This window comes from Mixophyes fleayi, chromosome 12, assembly GCF_038048845.1.
Source record: "Mixophyes fleayi isolate aMixFle1 chromosome 12, aMixFle1.hap1, whole genome shotgun sequence".
NCBI lineage: Eukaryota > Metazoa > Chordata > Amphibia > Anura > Limnodynastidae > Mixophyes > Mixophyes fleayi.
Window position 1 is genome coordinate 84,118,077 of NC_134413.1, and position 18,843 is coordinate 84,136,919.

The 18,843-nt window shown below is 47.3% G+C and overlaps 1 protein-coding gene across 2 annotated transcripts; it reads left to right on the forward strand.

The window, feature by feature from the left end:
- Nucleotides 1-1,657: 1,657 nt before the first annotated feature.
- On the forward strand, nucleotides 1,658-16,518 carry LOC142108842 (ephrin-A4-like). Of its 2 annotated transcripts, none has more exons than XM_075192765.1 (6): nucleotides 1,658-1,869; nucleotides 9,758-10,050; nucleotides 14,135-14,203; nucleotides 14,563-14,637; nucleotides 14,866-15,455; nucleotides 15,758-16,518. In XM_075192765.1, exons 1-5 carry the CDS (start codon nucleotides 1,757-1,759, stop codon nucleotides 14,955-14,957), a joined length of 642 nt encoding a protein of 213 aa, XP_075048866.1. In that variant the 5' UTR covers nucleotides 1,658-1,756; the 3' UTR covers nucleotides 14,958-15,455; nucleotides 15,758-16,518. The 2 variants fall into 2 exon arrangements, with proteins under 2 accessions (XP_075048866.1, XP_075048867.1); XM_075192766.1 differs by lacking the exon at nucleotides 1,658-1,869 and adding an exon at nucleotides 2,521-2,925.
- Nucleotides 16,519-18,843: the final 2,325 nt, after the last annotated feature.

Genomic DNA, 18,843 nt, shown 5'->3' on the forward strand with positions numbered 1-18,843 from the left:
GGGGTGAGGCTGGTAGAGAAGGAGGCTGCATGGGGTGAGGCGGGTAGAGAAGGAGGCTGCATGGGGTGAGGCTGGCAGAGAAGGGGGCTGCATGGGGTGAGGCTGGTAGAGAAGGAGGCTGCATGGGGTGAGGCTGGTAGAGAAGGGAGCTGCATGGGGTGAGGCTGGCAGAGAAGGGAGGCTGCATGGGGTGAGGCGGTTAGAGAAGGAGGCTGCATGGGGTGAGGCTGGTAGAGAAGGAGGCTGCATGGGGTGAGGCGGGTAGAGAAGGAGGCTGCATGGGGTGAGGCTGGTAGAGAAGGGGGCTGCATGGGGTGAGGCTGGCAGAGAAGGGGGCTGCATGGGGTGAGGCTGGCAGAGAAGGAGGCTGCATGGGGTGAGGCTGGCAGAGAAGGAGGCTGCATGGGGTGAGGCTGGCAGAGAAGGAGGCTGCATGGAGTGAGGCTGGCAGAGAAGGAGGCTGCATGAGGTGAGGCTGGTAGAGAAGGGGGCTGCATGGGGTGAGGTGGGTAGAGAAGGAGGCTGCATGAGGTGAGGCTGGCAGAGAAGGGAGCTGCATGAGGTGAGGCTGGCAGAGAAGGGAGCTGCATGGGGTGAGGCTGGTAGAGAAGGAGGCTGCATGGGGTGAGGCTGGTAGAGAAGGAGGCTGCATGGGGTGAGGCTGGTAGAGAAGGGAGCTGCATGGGGTGAGGCTGGTAGAGAAGGAGGCTGCATGGGGTGAGGCTGGTAGAGAAGGAGGCTGCATGGGGTGAGGCTGGTAGAGAAGGAGGCTGCATGGGGTGAGGCTGGTAGAGAAGGGAGCTGCATGGGGTGAGGCTGGTAGAGAAGGGAGCTGCATGGGGTGAGGCTGGCAGAGAAGGAGGCTGCATGAGGTGAGGCTGGCAGAGAAGGGGGCTGCATGGGGTGAGGCTGGCAGAGAAGGAGGCTGCATGGGGTGAGGCTGGCAGAGAAGGAGGCTGCATGGGGTGAGACGGGTAAGATGGAAGATGGGGGGTGAAGGTTGAGGCTGGTAGACACAGGGGCGGATGGGAAGAAGCTTTGGGTGTTGGGGTTGTTATAAACTGCTGGATATTGGGGTGACAAGGCTCGGGGGATTGGCTGTGTGTGGGGGGAGGAGTGGGAATCAGTGTTGGGGGATCCAGAGCAGATTAAGAGAGAAAATACAGCTGGCTGTAGGAGGATTAATATGGGGGGTGTAGTGCAAACTGAGAATGAGGTGTGAAGATCTAGTGCAGATGAGGATAAGGGCGATCTTATAATACGATAATATAAGAATATAACACACAGATCATGTGACTGATAATATAATAATAATAATAATATAAGGATATAATACACAGATCATGTGACTGATATATAATAATATAAGGATATAACGTACAGATCATGTGACTGATAATATAAGGATATAACACACAGATCATGTGACTGATAATAATATAAGGATATAACACACATATCATGTGACTGATAATAATATAATAACAATATAATAATAATATAAGGATATAACACACAGGTCATGTGACTGATAATAATAATATAAGGATATAAGACAGATCATGTGACTGATGTATCCTACTATAAGGATATAACACACAGGGAGCTCCCCCTGGGATGTGAAGGGTTACACAGACACTTTTGCAGACTTTGAGCTCCTGGCCGCTGATTGGCTGGAGCTGAGCCCCTGTGGGTGGGGCCTGTGTACCTTTGCCTGGGAGGGTTGGGGAGCAGTGATCTGGAGCAGAGTACAGTCATGAAGAGTGAGGGGCTGCTCAGGAGGCTGCTGTGGGTGTGCACGGTGCTGGACCAGCTGCCGAGGGTGTACAGTGCCAGGCATGGGGTGTACTGGAACAGCACCAACCCCAGGTAAGACCCCCCCACCCCCTGGTGTCTGTGTTCCCCCTACTCCAGGGTCCATCATCCATCTAGCCCCCTCCCTCCTGCCCCTTTGTTAGGTCTCAGCTTCTAATGAGAACCAGAGAGGGAGCTGGATGTCCCCAGCACAGGGTCCTGGGATTTAGGGGAGGGGGCTGTACATTACAGGGGGGTCAGAGGTATGCCAAGCATCTGATGAACCAGTCTGTCCAGATTCCCTGTTACCTATAGACCCCTCTATACCTCCTTTGTCTGCACCCAGCTGCTCATTGCATGACTGAGCCCCCTACAATAGGGATCAGAGAGGGGTGGAGAGAGTTTGGCTGCAGGATTTCTCAATGAAAGCACTTGTGGAGCAGCCTTTAGTGCCCGCTGGATAAACCTCTGTGTTTTTGTCTGTGCTATTGTGTAGAGATGTCAGTTACAACGGACTCAGATTGTGGCTTTCTGGGTGTAGGTGAAAGTTACATTCTTGTTTTTGTCTGAGTTATTGGTTGTTACAAGTTTTCATCCTGCTACAGCTGACATTTATATTAATAAGGGCTTGTCTGGTTTATTAGCCATAAAAGTTGCAGCCGGAGCCGTGTCTGTGCTCTGACCTAAGAGCTTGCAATCTGTCTGTGCAGGCAGTGCCTCCCCCCCCCCCCCCCCCTTCTCTCTGGGTACTCTGTGATGCAGGAAAGGTTTGTTATTTTGGGCACGGGCCCCAATGCTTATGTTGGAGCAGATTGTGTTTTCTCTGAGAAGCAGAATCCCATTTTCCAGGCTGGGATTCAGGCTGAAATGAGCCGTGTGGATGGATTGGGGGCTGTTTATTTTGGCCCAGGCTGTGTCCGCTGGCAGCGATCGCTCTGTGGGCCCAGGCGCCGAATTTCCTTCTTTTATAACTTTTTTTTTTTTTTGTTAACCAACTTTGTACTTTTTGGGTTGTGTTGTTTGTTGCTGTTCTTGTGTTCTGTCTGTGAATTGTGGAATAAGACAAAGCCGATGGTATAATCTTCATGTTCCTGACAGATTGGCAATGTTACCGAGGCCTGCGGCTTATAGGTAGTCTTCGTTGTGATTAATGCCAAAATACATTTATTTCTTTCTTACCTCTCTCTCTGTCTGTATGACCCAGTATTGTTATATTACAGTGCTTGTCACCAATTGTAAAGCGCTATGGAATCTGTTGGCGCTATATAAATAAATGTTAATAATCCGGCAGGGCTATGGGTCGTGGAGCTTTGAGGCGATGAAGTATTATAGTTTTTAGTTCAATGATGGTACTCCCATGGCTTGGGGAAGATTTCTTTTGGGGCATTGTGCAGCCATCTGACAGGTCCTGGATGTGGGGCCCCAAGAAGCTTTTAATTTGAGGTTCATGCCCTTGTTTGAAGTGTTTGGCCTTTGACCTGACATTGGTGCACGTAGGATAATCTGCATTGTAATGTGAGGTTCTCACCAGTAGATTGTAAGCTCTTGGTCCCGCTGTGATCTCTGCCGTCCTGCGTCTGTATGTTGGGTGCTCACCTATTCTCTTGGTTTTATAGGAATATTAATAATGCAGTGATTTATGGGCCATCTGTAATGCCCCCTGTGGGCAGTGTGTTTGGAGGGGTTAAGGGGTTGCTGAGCGTGGTCTGTGAAGGGGGAGACAGTAGGGTCCCTGCACAGGAATGTGTGTTAGACAAGGGGGGGGGGGGGGGTCCTGTAATGTGTCACAGCTGAGCTGATGCTTCTATAAACAGACACCAGCACCAGCAGCCACAGATTTATGGGTGACAGATCAGAGGCCCAGGCAGCAAGGGGGGAGGGGGTGCTACCTGCTGGGTTTGTGGGGTTTACACTGTGCAGTGACTGCCAAATTACCCCTTAATGGGCCTGGGAGTGAGTGATTTGCAGGTTGAAAGAGACCTGTGAGGTTTATATAGTGCTGGACACATGAAGAAGAGACCTGTGAGGTTTATATAGTGCTGGACACATGAAGAGACCTGTGAGGTTTATAGAGTGCTGGACACATGAAGAAGAGACCTGTGAGGTTTATATAGCGCTGGACACATGAAGAAGAGACCTGTGAGGTTTATATAGTGCTGGACACATGAAGAAGAGACCTGTGAGGTTTATATAGTGCTGGACACATGAAGAAGAGATCTGTGAGGTTTATATAGTGCTGGACACATGAAGAAGAGATCTGTGAGGTTTATATAGCACAGGACACATGAAGAAGAGACCTGTGGGGTTTATAGAGTGCTGGACACATGAAGAAGAGACCTGTGGGGTTTATAGAGTGCTGGACACATGAAGAAGAGACCTGTGGGGTTTATAGAGTGCTGGACACATGAAGAAGAGACCTGTGGGGTTTATAGAGTGCTGGACACATGCAGAAGAGATCTGTGAGGTTTATAGAGTGCTGGACACATGAAGAAGAGACCTGTGAGGTTTATAGAGTGCTGGACACATGAAGAAGAGACCTGTGAGGTTTATATAGTGCTGGACACATGAAGAAGAGACCTGTGAGGTTTATAGAGTGCTGGATTTGACTTTTCTTAACCTATTTTACATTTTCTTGAACTGATTCACTTCTACATTCCTCAGTCTCTGTTGAATCTAGTTCATATCTTTGCAGGGATTGCACGGACCCCCTCCCTTCCCCCCTCCTCTCGGCTCTCCCCTCCCCCGTCCTGGTCTGGCCAGATCTCAGTGTAAGGGCTGGTACCTCCTGCTCAGTGAAACACAATTTCTTCCTTATTGTGCTGCAGATTTGCAGTTTCTGGTTGTCCATGAAACGTCCTGCAGGTAGAACGATCTCTCACATGATGTGGAGACTGCAGAGCCCTGTATATTGCACTTTGTAACAAGACAAATTTTTGTTGCAAATTTCTTGTTTTATATCCTGGATATTGGACTGAAGGTGCAGAGTCCTTTTCCTGCGTTCCCCGGGACACTTGTCCTGTGAGCCCCACGCCCTGCGCTGCCAGCTCTTCTTAGAGACTTCAAAGAACAATTATTCCAAACTCGACAAGAGAGGATCTGTCAGAAAATCCTCAATCCTGTGAACATCCCACATCACTCCCGCACCACAGCTGCCTAATTATCCAGCGCCACTTCTCTCTCTGCTGGGAGGCCGCTCTGGGAAACCACCACTCCTGTCTCTTCCAGGCTTGCACTGCTTTACTTTCTGCGACGTGTCCAAGAGAGGCTCTGTTTCCTTAATGGGGGCATCTGTGTGCAGGGTGACTAGAGGCGCGATAGCGATCTAGGCCCTTGTATCCTGGGATCCGAAGGTGGCTCCTGAGTGGGAAAATGGCTACGTAGGCGGTTACGACTCCCGCATCGGGGGTCTTGCGTTGTTCCTGCGTACACCATATGGGTTTCTTCCTAGTCGGATGCCTGAAAAACACAAGGATTTTGGGCAGCACGGTGGCGTAGTGGTTAGCACTTCTGCCTTACAGCACTGGTGTCATGAGTTCAATTCCCGACCATGGCCTTATCTGTGTGGAGTTTGTATATTCTCCTCGTGTTTGCGTGGGTTTCCTCCGGGTGCTCCGGTTTCCTCCCACACTCCAAAAACATACTAGTAGGTTAATTGGCTGTTAACAAATTGACCCCTAGTCTCTGTGTGTGTGTGTGTGTGTGTGTGTGTGTTAGGGAATTTAGGGGTCTATTTACCAAGCATTTTTCCTGTGGTAAACCCCCGAAAACAACAGTTTTTGGGTGTTTACCGTGAAATCACTATGTACTATTGAAGCATCGCAGCAGATATCTGAGATATCTGCTGCTTTGCATTTCCTGTCCTTTTTCTGAGCACTCCCCATAACAGTGTATCGGAAGTGCTCAGAACCGCTATGTATTAAAGGCTAACTAGAGAAAATTTTCTCTTTTTTTTACATGTTAATGTACTCCATGGTGCCATCTGAAGCTGGAGCCATCTGAAGCTGGTGCCATCTGAAGCTGGAGCCATCTGAAGCTGGCGTACATTAACATATCTGAAAACTTTCGCGCTGTCCAGCTCTGCTCTGAAGAGCAGAGCTGGACAGCGCATGTGTGGAGGGATCATGTGATCCCTCCCTGTCACTCATCCTGCAGTTTGCCGGCCAGGATGTTACTGCGCATGCACCAACTATTCGGTCGGTACATGCGCACTAACAAAAAAAAAAAAAAAAAGAGAAGATCATCGCAGCCTTGAAAAATGAGAAAAGACTGCGATGATCAGGTGAGTCACTTCTCAGGGATAGCAGGTTATCGGCACTGCTGTCCCTGAGAAGTTTTTTAATACATAGCCGTTACTTTTCAATCTTTATCAAGGAGATAAGGATTGAAAAGTATCAAGTCAAAAAAACGAAGGGTCATAAATAGACCCCTTAGACTGTAAGCTCCAATGGGGCAGGGACTGATGTGGGTTCTCTGTACAGCGCTGCGGAATTAGTGGTGCTATATAAATAGATGATGATGATGATGGATATACGCCTGTTCCCTCCGCCATACGGTGTCTACCGGAGACTTTGGCAAACGCTTAATGCGCCTCTGACACTCTTTGTTCTGTATAACTTTGTAAACACAATAATTGTGTTGTGTTTGGTGCATCTGGACCTTGTGAAAGATTCATTCTGTCGCTAAAGTTACCGGAGCTCGATGGATTGCAATGGCTGCGTCAGCTGACGCGCGTTCACCACGTGGCTCTTGTAGGCGCAGTGAGACATTTTTCCATGGATGACGTGGCAGCGAATGTTTTTGGGGAGTTGGGCATTGATACCGCTAGAATCTTTATAGAGATGATAAAACTTCACCTTGGGGGTCGCACTGAAACACAGAACGCACCTAGACGGTTCTATTACACAAGATATGATCTTTCCAATGGTGGATGTTCGAACTGCGTCTTTCTCCTGGAGAGAGAAGTTTCTAAGCCGGAGCTCTGTGCAGATATATGAAACTATAAATGCTCCATTATATACAAAACCAGTAGGGTTAGTGACCGCGTCTGTCGCCACAGTGCCTTCACATGGAAACGGTTACCGGTAAAAACCTCCGCAAGGGACGACATCAACACTGGGCGCTCTGTCTGAGCGTCCGGCCTTTGTAGTGGTATCACTGACTCTCCTGTGTGTAAGGCGTAGGGGCTATTCTCTGTTCCTCGGCTTCCTCTGGGCAAACGGCGCAGAAACTGGTGTTATTTCAGGTTAAGGTCCCGATGAATAGCCGTCCCGCACGGCGGGAGATGCGACTTTTCGCATTCAGCCGATGTCTGCGCTTGGGAGACGCGCCGGTTGTGTGTTTGGGCCCTGGAGGGGTCAGGATTGTGCAGAATCTGCATGTCGCCCCATTCTGCCCCCCTCCCCCGCGCTCCTGCCTTTCATTCTCGGCGTCCTGAGATTAATACAATCCCATATGTTTGTTTAACACGTTCTTGTGCCCAGTCAATGTTTAATCATAGGAGAGAGACAAAGGGCGTCAGTGTGTATAGACATGTACTGTTATACGGAGGCCTCCAGTGTTTATACACAGCTCCTGTCCTGGCAGGGTTTACACAGCATGCTGAGACTTCTAGTTCATCAGAGCTGCTCGGCTGTGGCTTGTAGTGATTACCGACTGCAGGTGACTCTAGTATCAGAGCAGGATGAGGTTTGTCCCAAGGAGCTGACAATCTACTGTTGTTGTCTCTGTGCCTGAGTGTATCCTATATGACAGCGAAGAATGTGATCATTATGTACAGATCCTGATGGGGGGTGCGGGGGGGGGGGGGTGATATAAGCCCCTCCCACTGTCCTCAACAAGTCATCCTGTGTGTGTGGGGGTGCGAGTCATGTTTCCAGGAATCCCTGTGCTGTACTAATAAGTCATCAGCACCTGCCTGCAGAGCTTACATTCAGATGTACACGAGTACTGCAAGAAACGGGGGCCACTATATATTAATACTCCTGTACTCTACCATCATGGCACCCTGCTCTCCTCCCACAGTGGTCTTATTACTGCTGATCATTAATACACTCCCATCCTGTGTGTTACTCTTCATACAGCAGTAATATTACCCTGCAGTAATGTTACCCTCTGTTGGTGTATTGGTAGCATTGTTACTCTCCTACTTCTATGATAACAGTAGGAATATTGCCCTCTGCTGGTGTTACTCCTCCTCCTTGTGTAGTATTAGTGGTTATGGTACTCTCCTAATATTATTACCCTCAGTTCTTGTTACTTATCTCCTTCAATAGTAATAGTAATAATGGCACTCGCCTACTTATATAATAGTATTCCCCCTAAAAAAAGTAATGTTACTCCTTATTTAATACACTTCCTATATTAGCAATGTTACTCATCTACTTCTATAATACTCCCCCTATAAAATAAATGTTACTCCCTACTTATATAATACTCCTTCTATACTAGTAATGTTACTCCCAACTTATATAATACTCCTATACTAGGAATGTTACTCCCTACTTATAGAATACTCCCCCCTCTACTAGGAATGTTACTCCCTACTTATAGAATACTCCTTCTATACTATGAATGTTACTCCCTACTTGTAGAATACTCCTTCTATACTAGGAATGTTACTCCCTACTTATAGAATACCCCCCCCCTCTAATAGGAATGTTACTCCCTACTTATAGAATACTCCCCCCTATACTAGGAATGTTACTCCCTACTTATAGAATACTCCCCCCCTCTAATAGGAATGTTACTCCCTACTTATAGAATACTCCCCCCTATACTAGGAATGTTACTCCCTACTTATAGAATACTCCCCCCTATACTAGGAATGTTACTCCCTACTTATAGAATACTCCCCCCTATACTAGGATTGTTACTCCCTACTTATAGAATACTCCCCCCTCTAATAGGAATGTTACTCCCTACTTATAGAATACTCCCCCCTATACTAGGAATGTTACTCCCTACTTATAGAATACTCCCCCCTATACTAGGAATGTTACTCCCTACTTATATAACACACCTCCTATAGTAATGTTACTCCCTACTTATATAACACACCTCCTATAGTAATGTTACTCCCTACTTATATAACACACCTCCTATAGTAATGTTACTCCCTACTTATATAACACACCTCCTATAGTAATGTTACTATTCCTTTCACGATTGAACTTTTGCACATTCCTCTCTTGCACGGAGGCTCATTGTGGAAATATTTGCTGTTTGGCTGCACGCCTGTGTGAGCATAGCGTGTGATGAAGGCGGGGTGAGTACCTGACAATCACTCTACACGCTACCTTCAGCACGCTCCAGTACACACACTCTGCCACTTCATGTAACATGATCTCTGTTGTGTGCGTCTATGTATGTAACATACATTGTGTGTGTGCGGGGAATGATTGCGCACATTTGGGGGTTCCTGGCACGGTGGCTTTGTTCTGAAGTGAATGGGGGGTAACCCCTATATAGATGGGATACCGCTGCCTCCTCTACGTGGGTATTGAGGGTGTGTAGCACATTGTTGGGTGGCATATGGTCAGGGTGTATAATATAGGAACAAGGAGAGGGGTGACGTGCGTGTTTTTAGGTCTTGTTAAGAGCCCTTTGTCTGATCTTTGTCATTGAGGCTTGCAATCATAATGGGCAGTACTCTACCTGGATAAGGTAGCTCATTAATTTGTGCTGAGGACGAGGGATGTGACCTGTATATCTGTTAATGAGCTGTACTAATGATGGCAGACTCTCTCATGGCTGAACCACATGATTTCCGCAGGGGAATATCTGGGGTAGTCTGAGGGGGCCAGGTGGGCTTATCTGCCTATCCAAAGCATTTTACCCAATCTCGCCCGTCTGTCCTCACGTTTCCCTCATTGACGTCTAATCCGTCTTACAGGTGCCTCTTCCCTAGTTCTTTATTTAATGGTTGTCCCCATCGGTGTCCTCTAATGTTCTTCTATTCCGGCAGGTTCCTGAAGGAGGACTATACGGTGCGTGTGGATATTAACGATTACCTGGACATCTACTGCCCACACTACGACATCCGGGTTCCCAGGGAACACACAGAAACCTTCGCCCTGTATATGGTGGACCGGGAGGGCTACGAGGGATGCTACGAAACCCCAGGAGCCTTCAAACGTTGGGAGTGTAACCTACCTCACGCCCCCTTCACGCCCATAAAGTTCTCTGAAAAGATTCAACGATTCACCCCGTTCTCCTTGGGGTTCGAGTTCCATGGAGGGAAGGATTATTACTACATATGTAAGTAGCTTTGTCATCCTTGTATGTCAGTAAATTCTGTGGGGTGTTGTACAATTGTTTTATGCTCTAAGCTGAACGTAGGGGTCACCTGAACATAGACGCCCCAACGTTTATACTGGGTGTGGTGGCTCCTGGTCGGCTGGTGAGTCTGTGATATCCACGATATTGTCCCCATCACCCCCCAAAGGAAGCCACGTTGAACGATTTGTGGTCTTATCACTGACTTGTTCCACATTGGCATATCTGGTATCTCAGACCTTCACCGCAGCGTTATGGACCGGTCATGTTACCTCAAACCCAGCCGGAGCTGTTTAATTTGATATACAGCAAAGTGTGCTTTAATAATCTGGTAGAATTAGACGGGTAAGAGGGGGAGGGGGGAGTGTTGTCGCTGTGTTGCGCTGAGCGACAGAACGGCCCAGTTACATACAGCTGTTTCTGTGAGTGGGTAAGATGGGAAGCAGAGAGAAAGCATCTCTATAGTTATATGATGAATTAATACAATTATTAGTCCGGTAATGATCTGATTGCGAATAAGGACCAGATTCTCCCAGCGCTGCGTCTTGGTCGCCGTTGCTCTGTCGGTGTCTCTGAGCGGCTGATGCTTCATTTTTCACTCATCCGTTTCTGTTGGATGTCAGTTCTGATGTAAACACACGTTTATTTTGTTATTACGCCTTCGTTCCATTAATAGTTGTTTTCTGAAGTCTCCTCTTTGCTCATAATTCTGATGGTTGAGTATATTGACTAATCTCCGCTAAACGTTGATGAACGAAATTTTAGGTGGTGAATCGAGCGTTAGGTTTGTGATATCTTCTTGTAGATTGTTTTATTTTCTATTATAAAAGACTCTCTGATCTGAGTTGGAGAAACCGTAGGTCACAGAAGACCCCTTTTCAGTTTATTTTGATGTTTTCAGTCCCATCGTGGGGGTCTGTCCAGTAAGTGCCCCCAGTGTGTTGGATGTGCAGATGTTTTCTCTCTCAACACCCAGAAGTTAAACACCCCCCCCCCCCCCCTTACACACCAGCATTGACAGTGGTGACCCCTAGGCTGACCCCTAGAGGTCACTGCCTCTACTGGGGGGGGGGGTCTTTAAGCATGAATAACATTATCACTTGCTCTGGAGCCTGCGAGCTGCTCCCCCCCCCAGCCCCCTCAGGGCATCTGTGTGCCAGCAGCAGAGATAGGGCTGCCTGTGTCCTCAGATAAAACCAATGCATTACCCTGAGAATTAAATGGTAAGTGACAGTGGCAGAGACTCCGTCCTGTCTGCCCCCCCCCCTCCCCAGTAATGACCCTAATTGTCAAACTGTGCGATAAATTCTGCCAGAACATGAAACGCAGCCGGGATTACAGGCAGAAAATGGGATACTTTACTTAATCCCCTCTAATGCCTAATTCTATGGGAAAAGTGAAAAGCATCTTAACCGTTCGCCTGCTGGATGCCTTCAACGTCACAGTGAACGAGGAGCTGCGTGTGTGGCGGAGGATGGGGGTAGTAGTGACTGGGGTGGGGGTAGTAGTCATAGTCCAGTGGAATAGTGAATAAGACTGGTGAAACTGTTTCTGTATTTGTATCGTTGATCTTGTTTTATTTAACGTGTCTTGGTGGATTGCAAGCTCTGCAGCACAGCTGTGTGATTATATTGTGTCCTCTTGGAGGGACTGCTGATTAATGTAGTAATCATGTACTGCTTCCTTAACCCTCAGAGTTTACAGTCTAATTCCTGGGATACAGCGTGTCTTGGTAGATTACAAGCTCTACAGCACAGCCCTGCCGCTTGTGGGATAAGATTGTGTATCTGTTTTCTATGTCCACTTGGAGGGACTGTGATGTAGTGATCATGCTACATTAACCCTCAGAGCTTACAGTCTGATTCCTGAGATACAGAGTGTATTAGTCTGGCTGCTGCCCTGTAATTAGCCGCTGTCCCCGCATTGTCCTGGTGACCAGTGTAAAACAATTAGTCTGATCAGCCACTGATGATAATGGTCTGAGACAGAACAAGATGGCCGATTACAGAAATCTTATCTCTCATTCCTATCTGCCGGTGTCAGTGGCTGGGGGAGAGCTGTCATGCCGGCCTCATTATTTCTCCCACCGCCCCATTCATGTTATGTCTGTCCGCCTGCTGGTAATTAAGGAGTTTCAGCATGAAACAGGTGGAGAAAAACAAACAGCCATTAATCAGCGCCTCAGAGGCGGCCATGTCGGCCCACGGCTGCATCTGTTGGCCCTATGGGGGCTAACGCCGGCTCTTGGCCTCGCCCCCATGTGCTACTGGTCTGACACTGATTACAGTATTCACCAGTTATGTATGACATGTCCCCGCCTGTGCTGGACGGCTGCTCCCTGAATGCACTACCCATGCAGAGTTCCTTCTTACGTCTTATTTCTGGCTTTATAAGCCCCCTTTCTCCTGCCGCTGGGCCCCTCTACCCTGATTTGCCTGTTTCGTCCCACGAGAGCTGAATACTTAAGTAATGATGTCACAACTGTCCAATTATAACCGTATAATTTGTAGGAAACGATCGCTGCTCGGACTCTTCCTCCGGCCTCTTGCGTTTGTCTACATCTTGCTCTGGTATTCGCAGCCCCCCTCTCCCCGCGTGCCCCCCACATCTCCGTGTCCTCCTCCTGGCCGTGATGAGTTTCTCATGTGCGTGGCGCCTCATTAACCCGCGGTGTGCCACGCTGCAGGTGATCCCATCAAGTCCAGGTGTTTCCTGTTGGGGTAATCCCCAGCAGCCGAGGCTGATCTCTCTAACACGTTGCCCTAATCCCAGGCCGGGGCAAACAGAGGAAGTTTCTGCTGGGTTTGGTGAAGACGGCGGATAAATCACGGCTAATGGCGTCAACTTGTAAGACAGCGAGGAACTTTCAAGGCCTTTTACTCTTCGGGGTTCAGCGTAGTTTGTCGCGTAGGGTGAAGCATCACGGTGGACAAATCTCGCTCTGTGTATACGTAAGAGCCGTATTGCCTGTCTGTTGCCGTCTCTTTGGTTTTTCACTTCCACAAATGTCAATTACAATATTCTTGGAGATTGCCCCATGGAGACAAGTTGGCTGACCCCCTTCCTCACTCCACATTATCCATTCTGTTTGATTAAGCCCAATGCAGCTCTCCAGGAAGACATCAAACGCTCTTATTAGATGAGGTGGCTTCTCCTGAACTTCTGAGCTAACTTCCGGCTCCAGGAGTCTTATCTGCCAGACTGGAGTTTGCTTTTCATGATAGCAAATTGTGAAACCAGAGGCAGGTAAAGAAAGACCAATTCAGCCTGCGACGCCCACTCTTTGTGTGTTTAATGTCTTGGACAAAACTTTATATTGAAAGCAGAGAGCTGATGGTTTCTGGTCTGCTAATATTGCATGAAGCCGGACTCTCCAAGCTGGTTGTGGGCAAAAGCCACCATGCCTGGTCTTCTCCTCTCAGTATCAGTAGAGTATTGCAATGCTAATGAGCAGGATATTCAGACTTCACATTCCTTTTCTCATTTCTGCAGTCATTCCTGTGTCGTCAGACCGGTTTGTGATCGACACTAGATTCACAGTGCGTCAGTTTGGCTTACTTACCCCTGGGGTTGGGCCATGGTGAGAGGGGTATTGAAAGGTCACAGCGTGGGTAAAAGAATGCACTAATTCTCCGTCTAGAGAGACACGTCCTCAGGGGAACCATGTCCAAGTATTTCATACACCTGGTCAGACTGGCTCCATACTGGAGGGAATGTCTCTGTCCAGGGGTGGCGCTCACTAATCATCTGTATGATGTCTCAGATATCTCCCTCTAGATCTAACAGCCATGGTAATGTGGTATGGGTGGCACAGTGGTTAGCACTGCCGCCTTACAGCCCTGGGGTCATGAGTTTGACCAGGGTCCTAGCTGTGTGGAGTTTTGTATGTTCTCCACATGTTTGCCGGGTTTTCCTCCCACACTCCAACAACATAGAATTAGTGGTAGAGAATTTAGATTGTAAGTTCCAATGGTTCAGGAAATGGTGTGACTGATTAATATTCTCTGTAGAGCGCTGTGTAATTGGTGACATTATATAAATAATAACTGTACGTTTCTGTTGGCAGCTATGCCGTACGCAGACAGCGTTGGCGAATGCTTGAAGCTCCGCGTGTCTGTCTGCTGCCGACCGACCAGTAAGTATCGCCAAACACAACATCTCTTATGGGTCATGTGACCACTGTAAATGTGTGGGAGCTGCCATCTTGTTTCTCCTTTGGAGGCGGGATAAAATGCTTTGTAGCTGCAATATATTGGTATGATTCCCTGAGTTTGTGTGTGTGTATGTGTATATATATATATATATAATATGTATGTGTATATGTATGTATGTGTGTGTATATATATATATATAGTGTGTATGTAATGAGAAAAGTACAGATATTGCGGATCACATTGACCCACTTCTCACAGGAATGGAAGTATAGATTTTAGGGAAGACTGTTATTATTGTGGGGTAACAATGACACATTTTTGTGTTCCTCATTCACAACAGCGCGACCAGTCACAGAGGTCCCGAAATCCCAGCCCCGGGGCGGGGCACCTGGCGGCGAAGGAAAGTACCCGGGAGGTGAGTGGTTTTATGGAACCATTTTGGGGTGTTGGGCTTACGGTGTGGGCGGAGGGATTGTATACATCTCGGGGGTTGACTGGCTGCGGGGGCAGAGCACGTGAGAATAGACCTAGGGCCTCTTCTGAGAGGACACTGGGGGTATTTGGAGGGTATCTGGCGCTGCTGGCGAATTGTAGCGTTTATACTTCTACAGATCATATCCTAAAGTCTCTCGTCCTTTTACAGATTCCGAGCGTCGAGGCCGAAGCTCCTCATTCCAGATCCACGTTTCTCCACTCCTGGTCACCCTCTGCCTCTTCCTCCTTCTCTGGTTCTGATGTATAATGACGTGGTATGGGCTCATCCAACTGGAGCGATGTATCAGAACTGGTGGCCCCCTGCTATGGAGCAAATTTGACATTTCTGGACTCCTTCCACCCCTCTGTTCTGGAACTAATGTGCCACATTTGCGGGACTCCTTTCGTGGAACGCTCCTGGGGTCCTTTGTCCTGTGGAACTATCCGGCCCGGATTCGGAAGGGATCTGCCTATTGCACAGACTTTCCATTTTTAATTTTGTTTTTGGTTAAGAACTTCTGACTATCTATTCGCATATATGTATTTTTTTAAAGAGTTGTAGAAATAAGAAATTCAGCACTTTATCCAGAAAAGACCTTTGTGGGATTCTGGAGCAAGAAAACATTGTGCCTTAAATATCTGCCTCTGAACAATTACCCCAGTGCTTGGGCCTGGGGCAGGAGCTCTGTGTCCCTGGAAACGTCTCTCAGTCTTCTCTGGCTTCTAATCTTGTGGTTCTGACCTCCAGTTACCCTGCAGGTAAGTGCTCACCTGGAGACATTTGGTCTCTAAGAGAACATACAGCCATACAGCCGTTATAAGAGAACATACAGCCAGTATTATGTAGTTTGGAGCTATCAGTCTAGTGATCTAACTGAAGACTCTGACACTGTGAGCTTACAGCTTAGTGGTATCAAGGGAGATCCTTTCCCAAGGAGCTTGCACTCTAGTGGTATACTGTACAGACTCTGTGATAATAAAGGTTACAATCTTGCAATATAGGGAGAGAGTCTTATAGGGCGGTGATTTTCTGTTGAGTAACATGTGGCGTTTCCTTTCAGTGACCTTCATCTCTGGGCTCAGGATACGACCCAGCTGGGGAGGAGAAGCTTGGAGCAGTATCCGATGTATTTCCACTGCCCTGTTATAAAGGTCTGAGCAGTTTGAACAGAGACGTTTTCTTTCATGACCAAAGATGATGGACCTATTTTCTGACTTGACTTCCTCATTGGAGACTGAACATTAAGAGGCAAGGGATGCAAATTCTTCTGAGGACTTGACTTTCCCTTCTGTTTAAACTGGTGTTAGAAGTGGGATCTCTGTGCTATGGACCGGCCTTGCCGCTGGTGTTTTTCTCTGGTACTGGAGAGGAAATATTTGTAAAGTAGAGGAAAATGGGGATCTATAACTCACCTGCACAAGTGCACACAAAGATCGGATGATGATTGTCTTACTGTTCACTTGTTTTGTGGATTGCGCTCACAATGAATTACATTCCTGTTACACTTTTTCTCGTCACATTGGACATAAAACTTTCCTTCCCCCTCACTTCCCTTCACCTAAACCTTCCCGCCTTTCCCTCTATCACACCATGGACGTTGGTCTTTGTTGGCTGGTCCCTCTCTGCGCCGAGGAACATTTCAGGGGCTCATTTTCTCCCCAGATCGGGGAATTTGTTCTCAGGAGAACGGGATGTGTCTTCCGTGAAGATAACGTGTTGCAGTATTTGGCGTGTTTACAGACCATTTTTAATGATTATGTCAAGATTTATTTTCTTTGTTTTAAAAACTGAGCCAAAAATAAAATATTGTGACCACCTGTTCCCCAAGTGTTGGCTACTACCGTCCAAGCGGTTATGCAACGTGCTGCAGTGATGTGATATAGGCCGCACAGAGGAGGTAGTGGGTAGCATTGCTGCAGGTCGGCAGAGGTGGTAGACGGGGAATTGCAGGAGCTGCTGTGTAATTGCTTTTCTTCTATGTACTAAGAGAGCCTTTAATCCTGACGCGGCTTTTAAAGGGCAATTGATATTGTATTTCAAAGAGTCCTTACAAGTTGTGGACTTCCCTAGGGGGTAATTATCCCCCTAATTTGCTGACAGTGATTTAACGTGTGAAATTCAAGTCTGATCGACTGTCTCCGAGTCTGGCAATACGAGCGGAATAGGGTAATTGCTGGGGAAATGTCCCGTGTCTCAGAGACTGTGTGACGGTGGCAGCGTCTGGTGACATTTCTGTGTGTACACGTGTGCGCTGCTGATTATACATTCCCGTGACGCACCAACACGCCCTCTATATGAGCCCTAATTATCGTAACGCCTGTGACTTCATCCAGGGAGCGTTCTCCTGGCCCATAACTAAATTCTACACCCCAGAGCAGGGTGCAGCCAGGTATCTGCAAACCCATCTCCAGCCACTAGCTGCTGCATCCTGCAAATTAATTATCGTTCTATATAGCACCGACATATTTCGCAGCGTTGTATAATCACACAGGGAAATTAAAGAAGACCAACCTGGAACACTTATTAATGTGGAGAAAGCTTCTTCAATGTCTTTGCTGAAAAAACATAGTCCTACCCCATGAAGTCTTTATTTTGGATATATATATATATATATATATATATATATATATATATATATATATATATATATATATATATATATCTCTATATATATATATATATATATATATATATATATATATATATATATATATATATATATATAGATATTCTCTGATGGGATAATTTCATATGTTTTTAATCAGGAGCTGATTTAATCATAAGAAAATACATTAAAAAAAAATCACAATACGTGCATTATATATAACTGTATAAGGGATTGTTAACCTACAACCACTTTTTGCTCATTAGCATAACAGTCGCTGAAAAATAGGGATATACTATCCCGGACATTATCACCATTTATTAATATAGCGCCACTAATGTTGCAGATGTAAACGGGGAGAGGGTTGATTGTGGGGTTACCTACTGGATTAAAGGTAGGTACACACAGGTGCTGGAGTCAGAAAAGAGAAATGGTCCCTATTTTTAACAGCATTGTAAGATGATGTGGTCAGTACAGAGCAGATCTCAGTGTGAACATGGGGACAATGCTAAACCCAGGAAATGGTCCTTACATTTCTGTCCCATGAGCTGTATTACAGACCTTGCCTGCTTGTCGCTCTCCTCTCCCCCAGAGTTCTTTGTCTGTGAGATGTTTCACCATTGTACTGGCTGGTACTCTGATAGCTGGGAGTAACAGATGTCAGACACTATCCAGCTCTGACCTCAGGCATGTAGAGTACTCCCACAGCTAGGAGTGAACGGTATTTCACAACACAATGTCCAAGGCTTGCTGTGCTGCAGGATGGCCAGCAGGGGGAGCTGTGCGCACACTATATACAGCCGTGCTCCTCCGCATATAGCGTATCACAAAGGCCAGCTCGCTGGCCGTCCCATTACTGAATATTATTCTGTATAAACCATTGCAGTTCTCCTCATTAATCCAAGATATGCCGTTGTCGTTTATAAGGTGCCACAAAACTTGCCAGCACCTGATTGGTCAGAGAAATCGTACATAGTAACAGAACAGGGACATAAGAGGCTGATGGGGAAGGTGGAGGGTAGAGAGCTGGGGGGGCCTCTGCTCACCTGTCCATGTACTTATGGGTAACATCGCTCTCAATATACCCCTCCCCATCAAGCCATGGACTTCTATATCATGCTGTAGGGACGGCGTGATAATTACTGACCCAGACAAAAATGTTAAATTCCCCAATATAGGCAATCTGGAAAACATGCCTTGTCGGCAGGGATAGGGGAGCATCTGCTCGCCGGGCTGGTCCCATAGTGGGTACTTTGGGCTGGATCATTGGGACAACTGCATTTTTTTTTTCCCCCTTAAAATATTCCTAATAAGCTGCTGGGCTGAGTCTTGCTCCCCAGCCTGCCCCTGCTTGTTGGGGTACTAAAGGGTCAGAGTGGATAAACACTTTCCATCCAGCAGCCCACTATCCGTAGGCATACTGGCTGCTGCGCCATCCACTCGCCCACAAGGTTACAGTCGCATCAATGGGACGGAGCCTGGTGAGTGTAGAACGGAGGAACGTGCTGGGAGCCGGGGACTTCATGCAACAGTTCACGTAG

Excerpts from the sequence above, each read along its gene's own strand:
- LOC142108842 (XM_075192765.1), top strand. The coding sequence starts at position 1,757 with ATGAAGAGTGAGGGGCTGCTCAGGAGGCTGCTGTGGGTGTGCACGGTG. Across the intron at positions 1,870-9,757 it reads TGGAACAGCACCAACCCCAG|GTTCCTGAAGGAGGACTATA; the intron begins GTAAGACCCCCC and ends CTATTCCGGCAG. Across the intron at positions 14,638-14,865 it reads CGAAGGAAAGTACCCGGGAG|ATTCCGAGCGTCGAGGCCGA; the intron begins GTGAGTGGTTTT and ends GTCCTTTTACAG.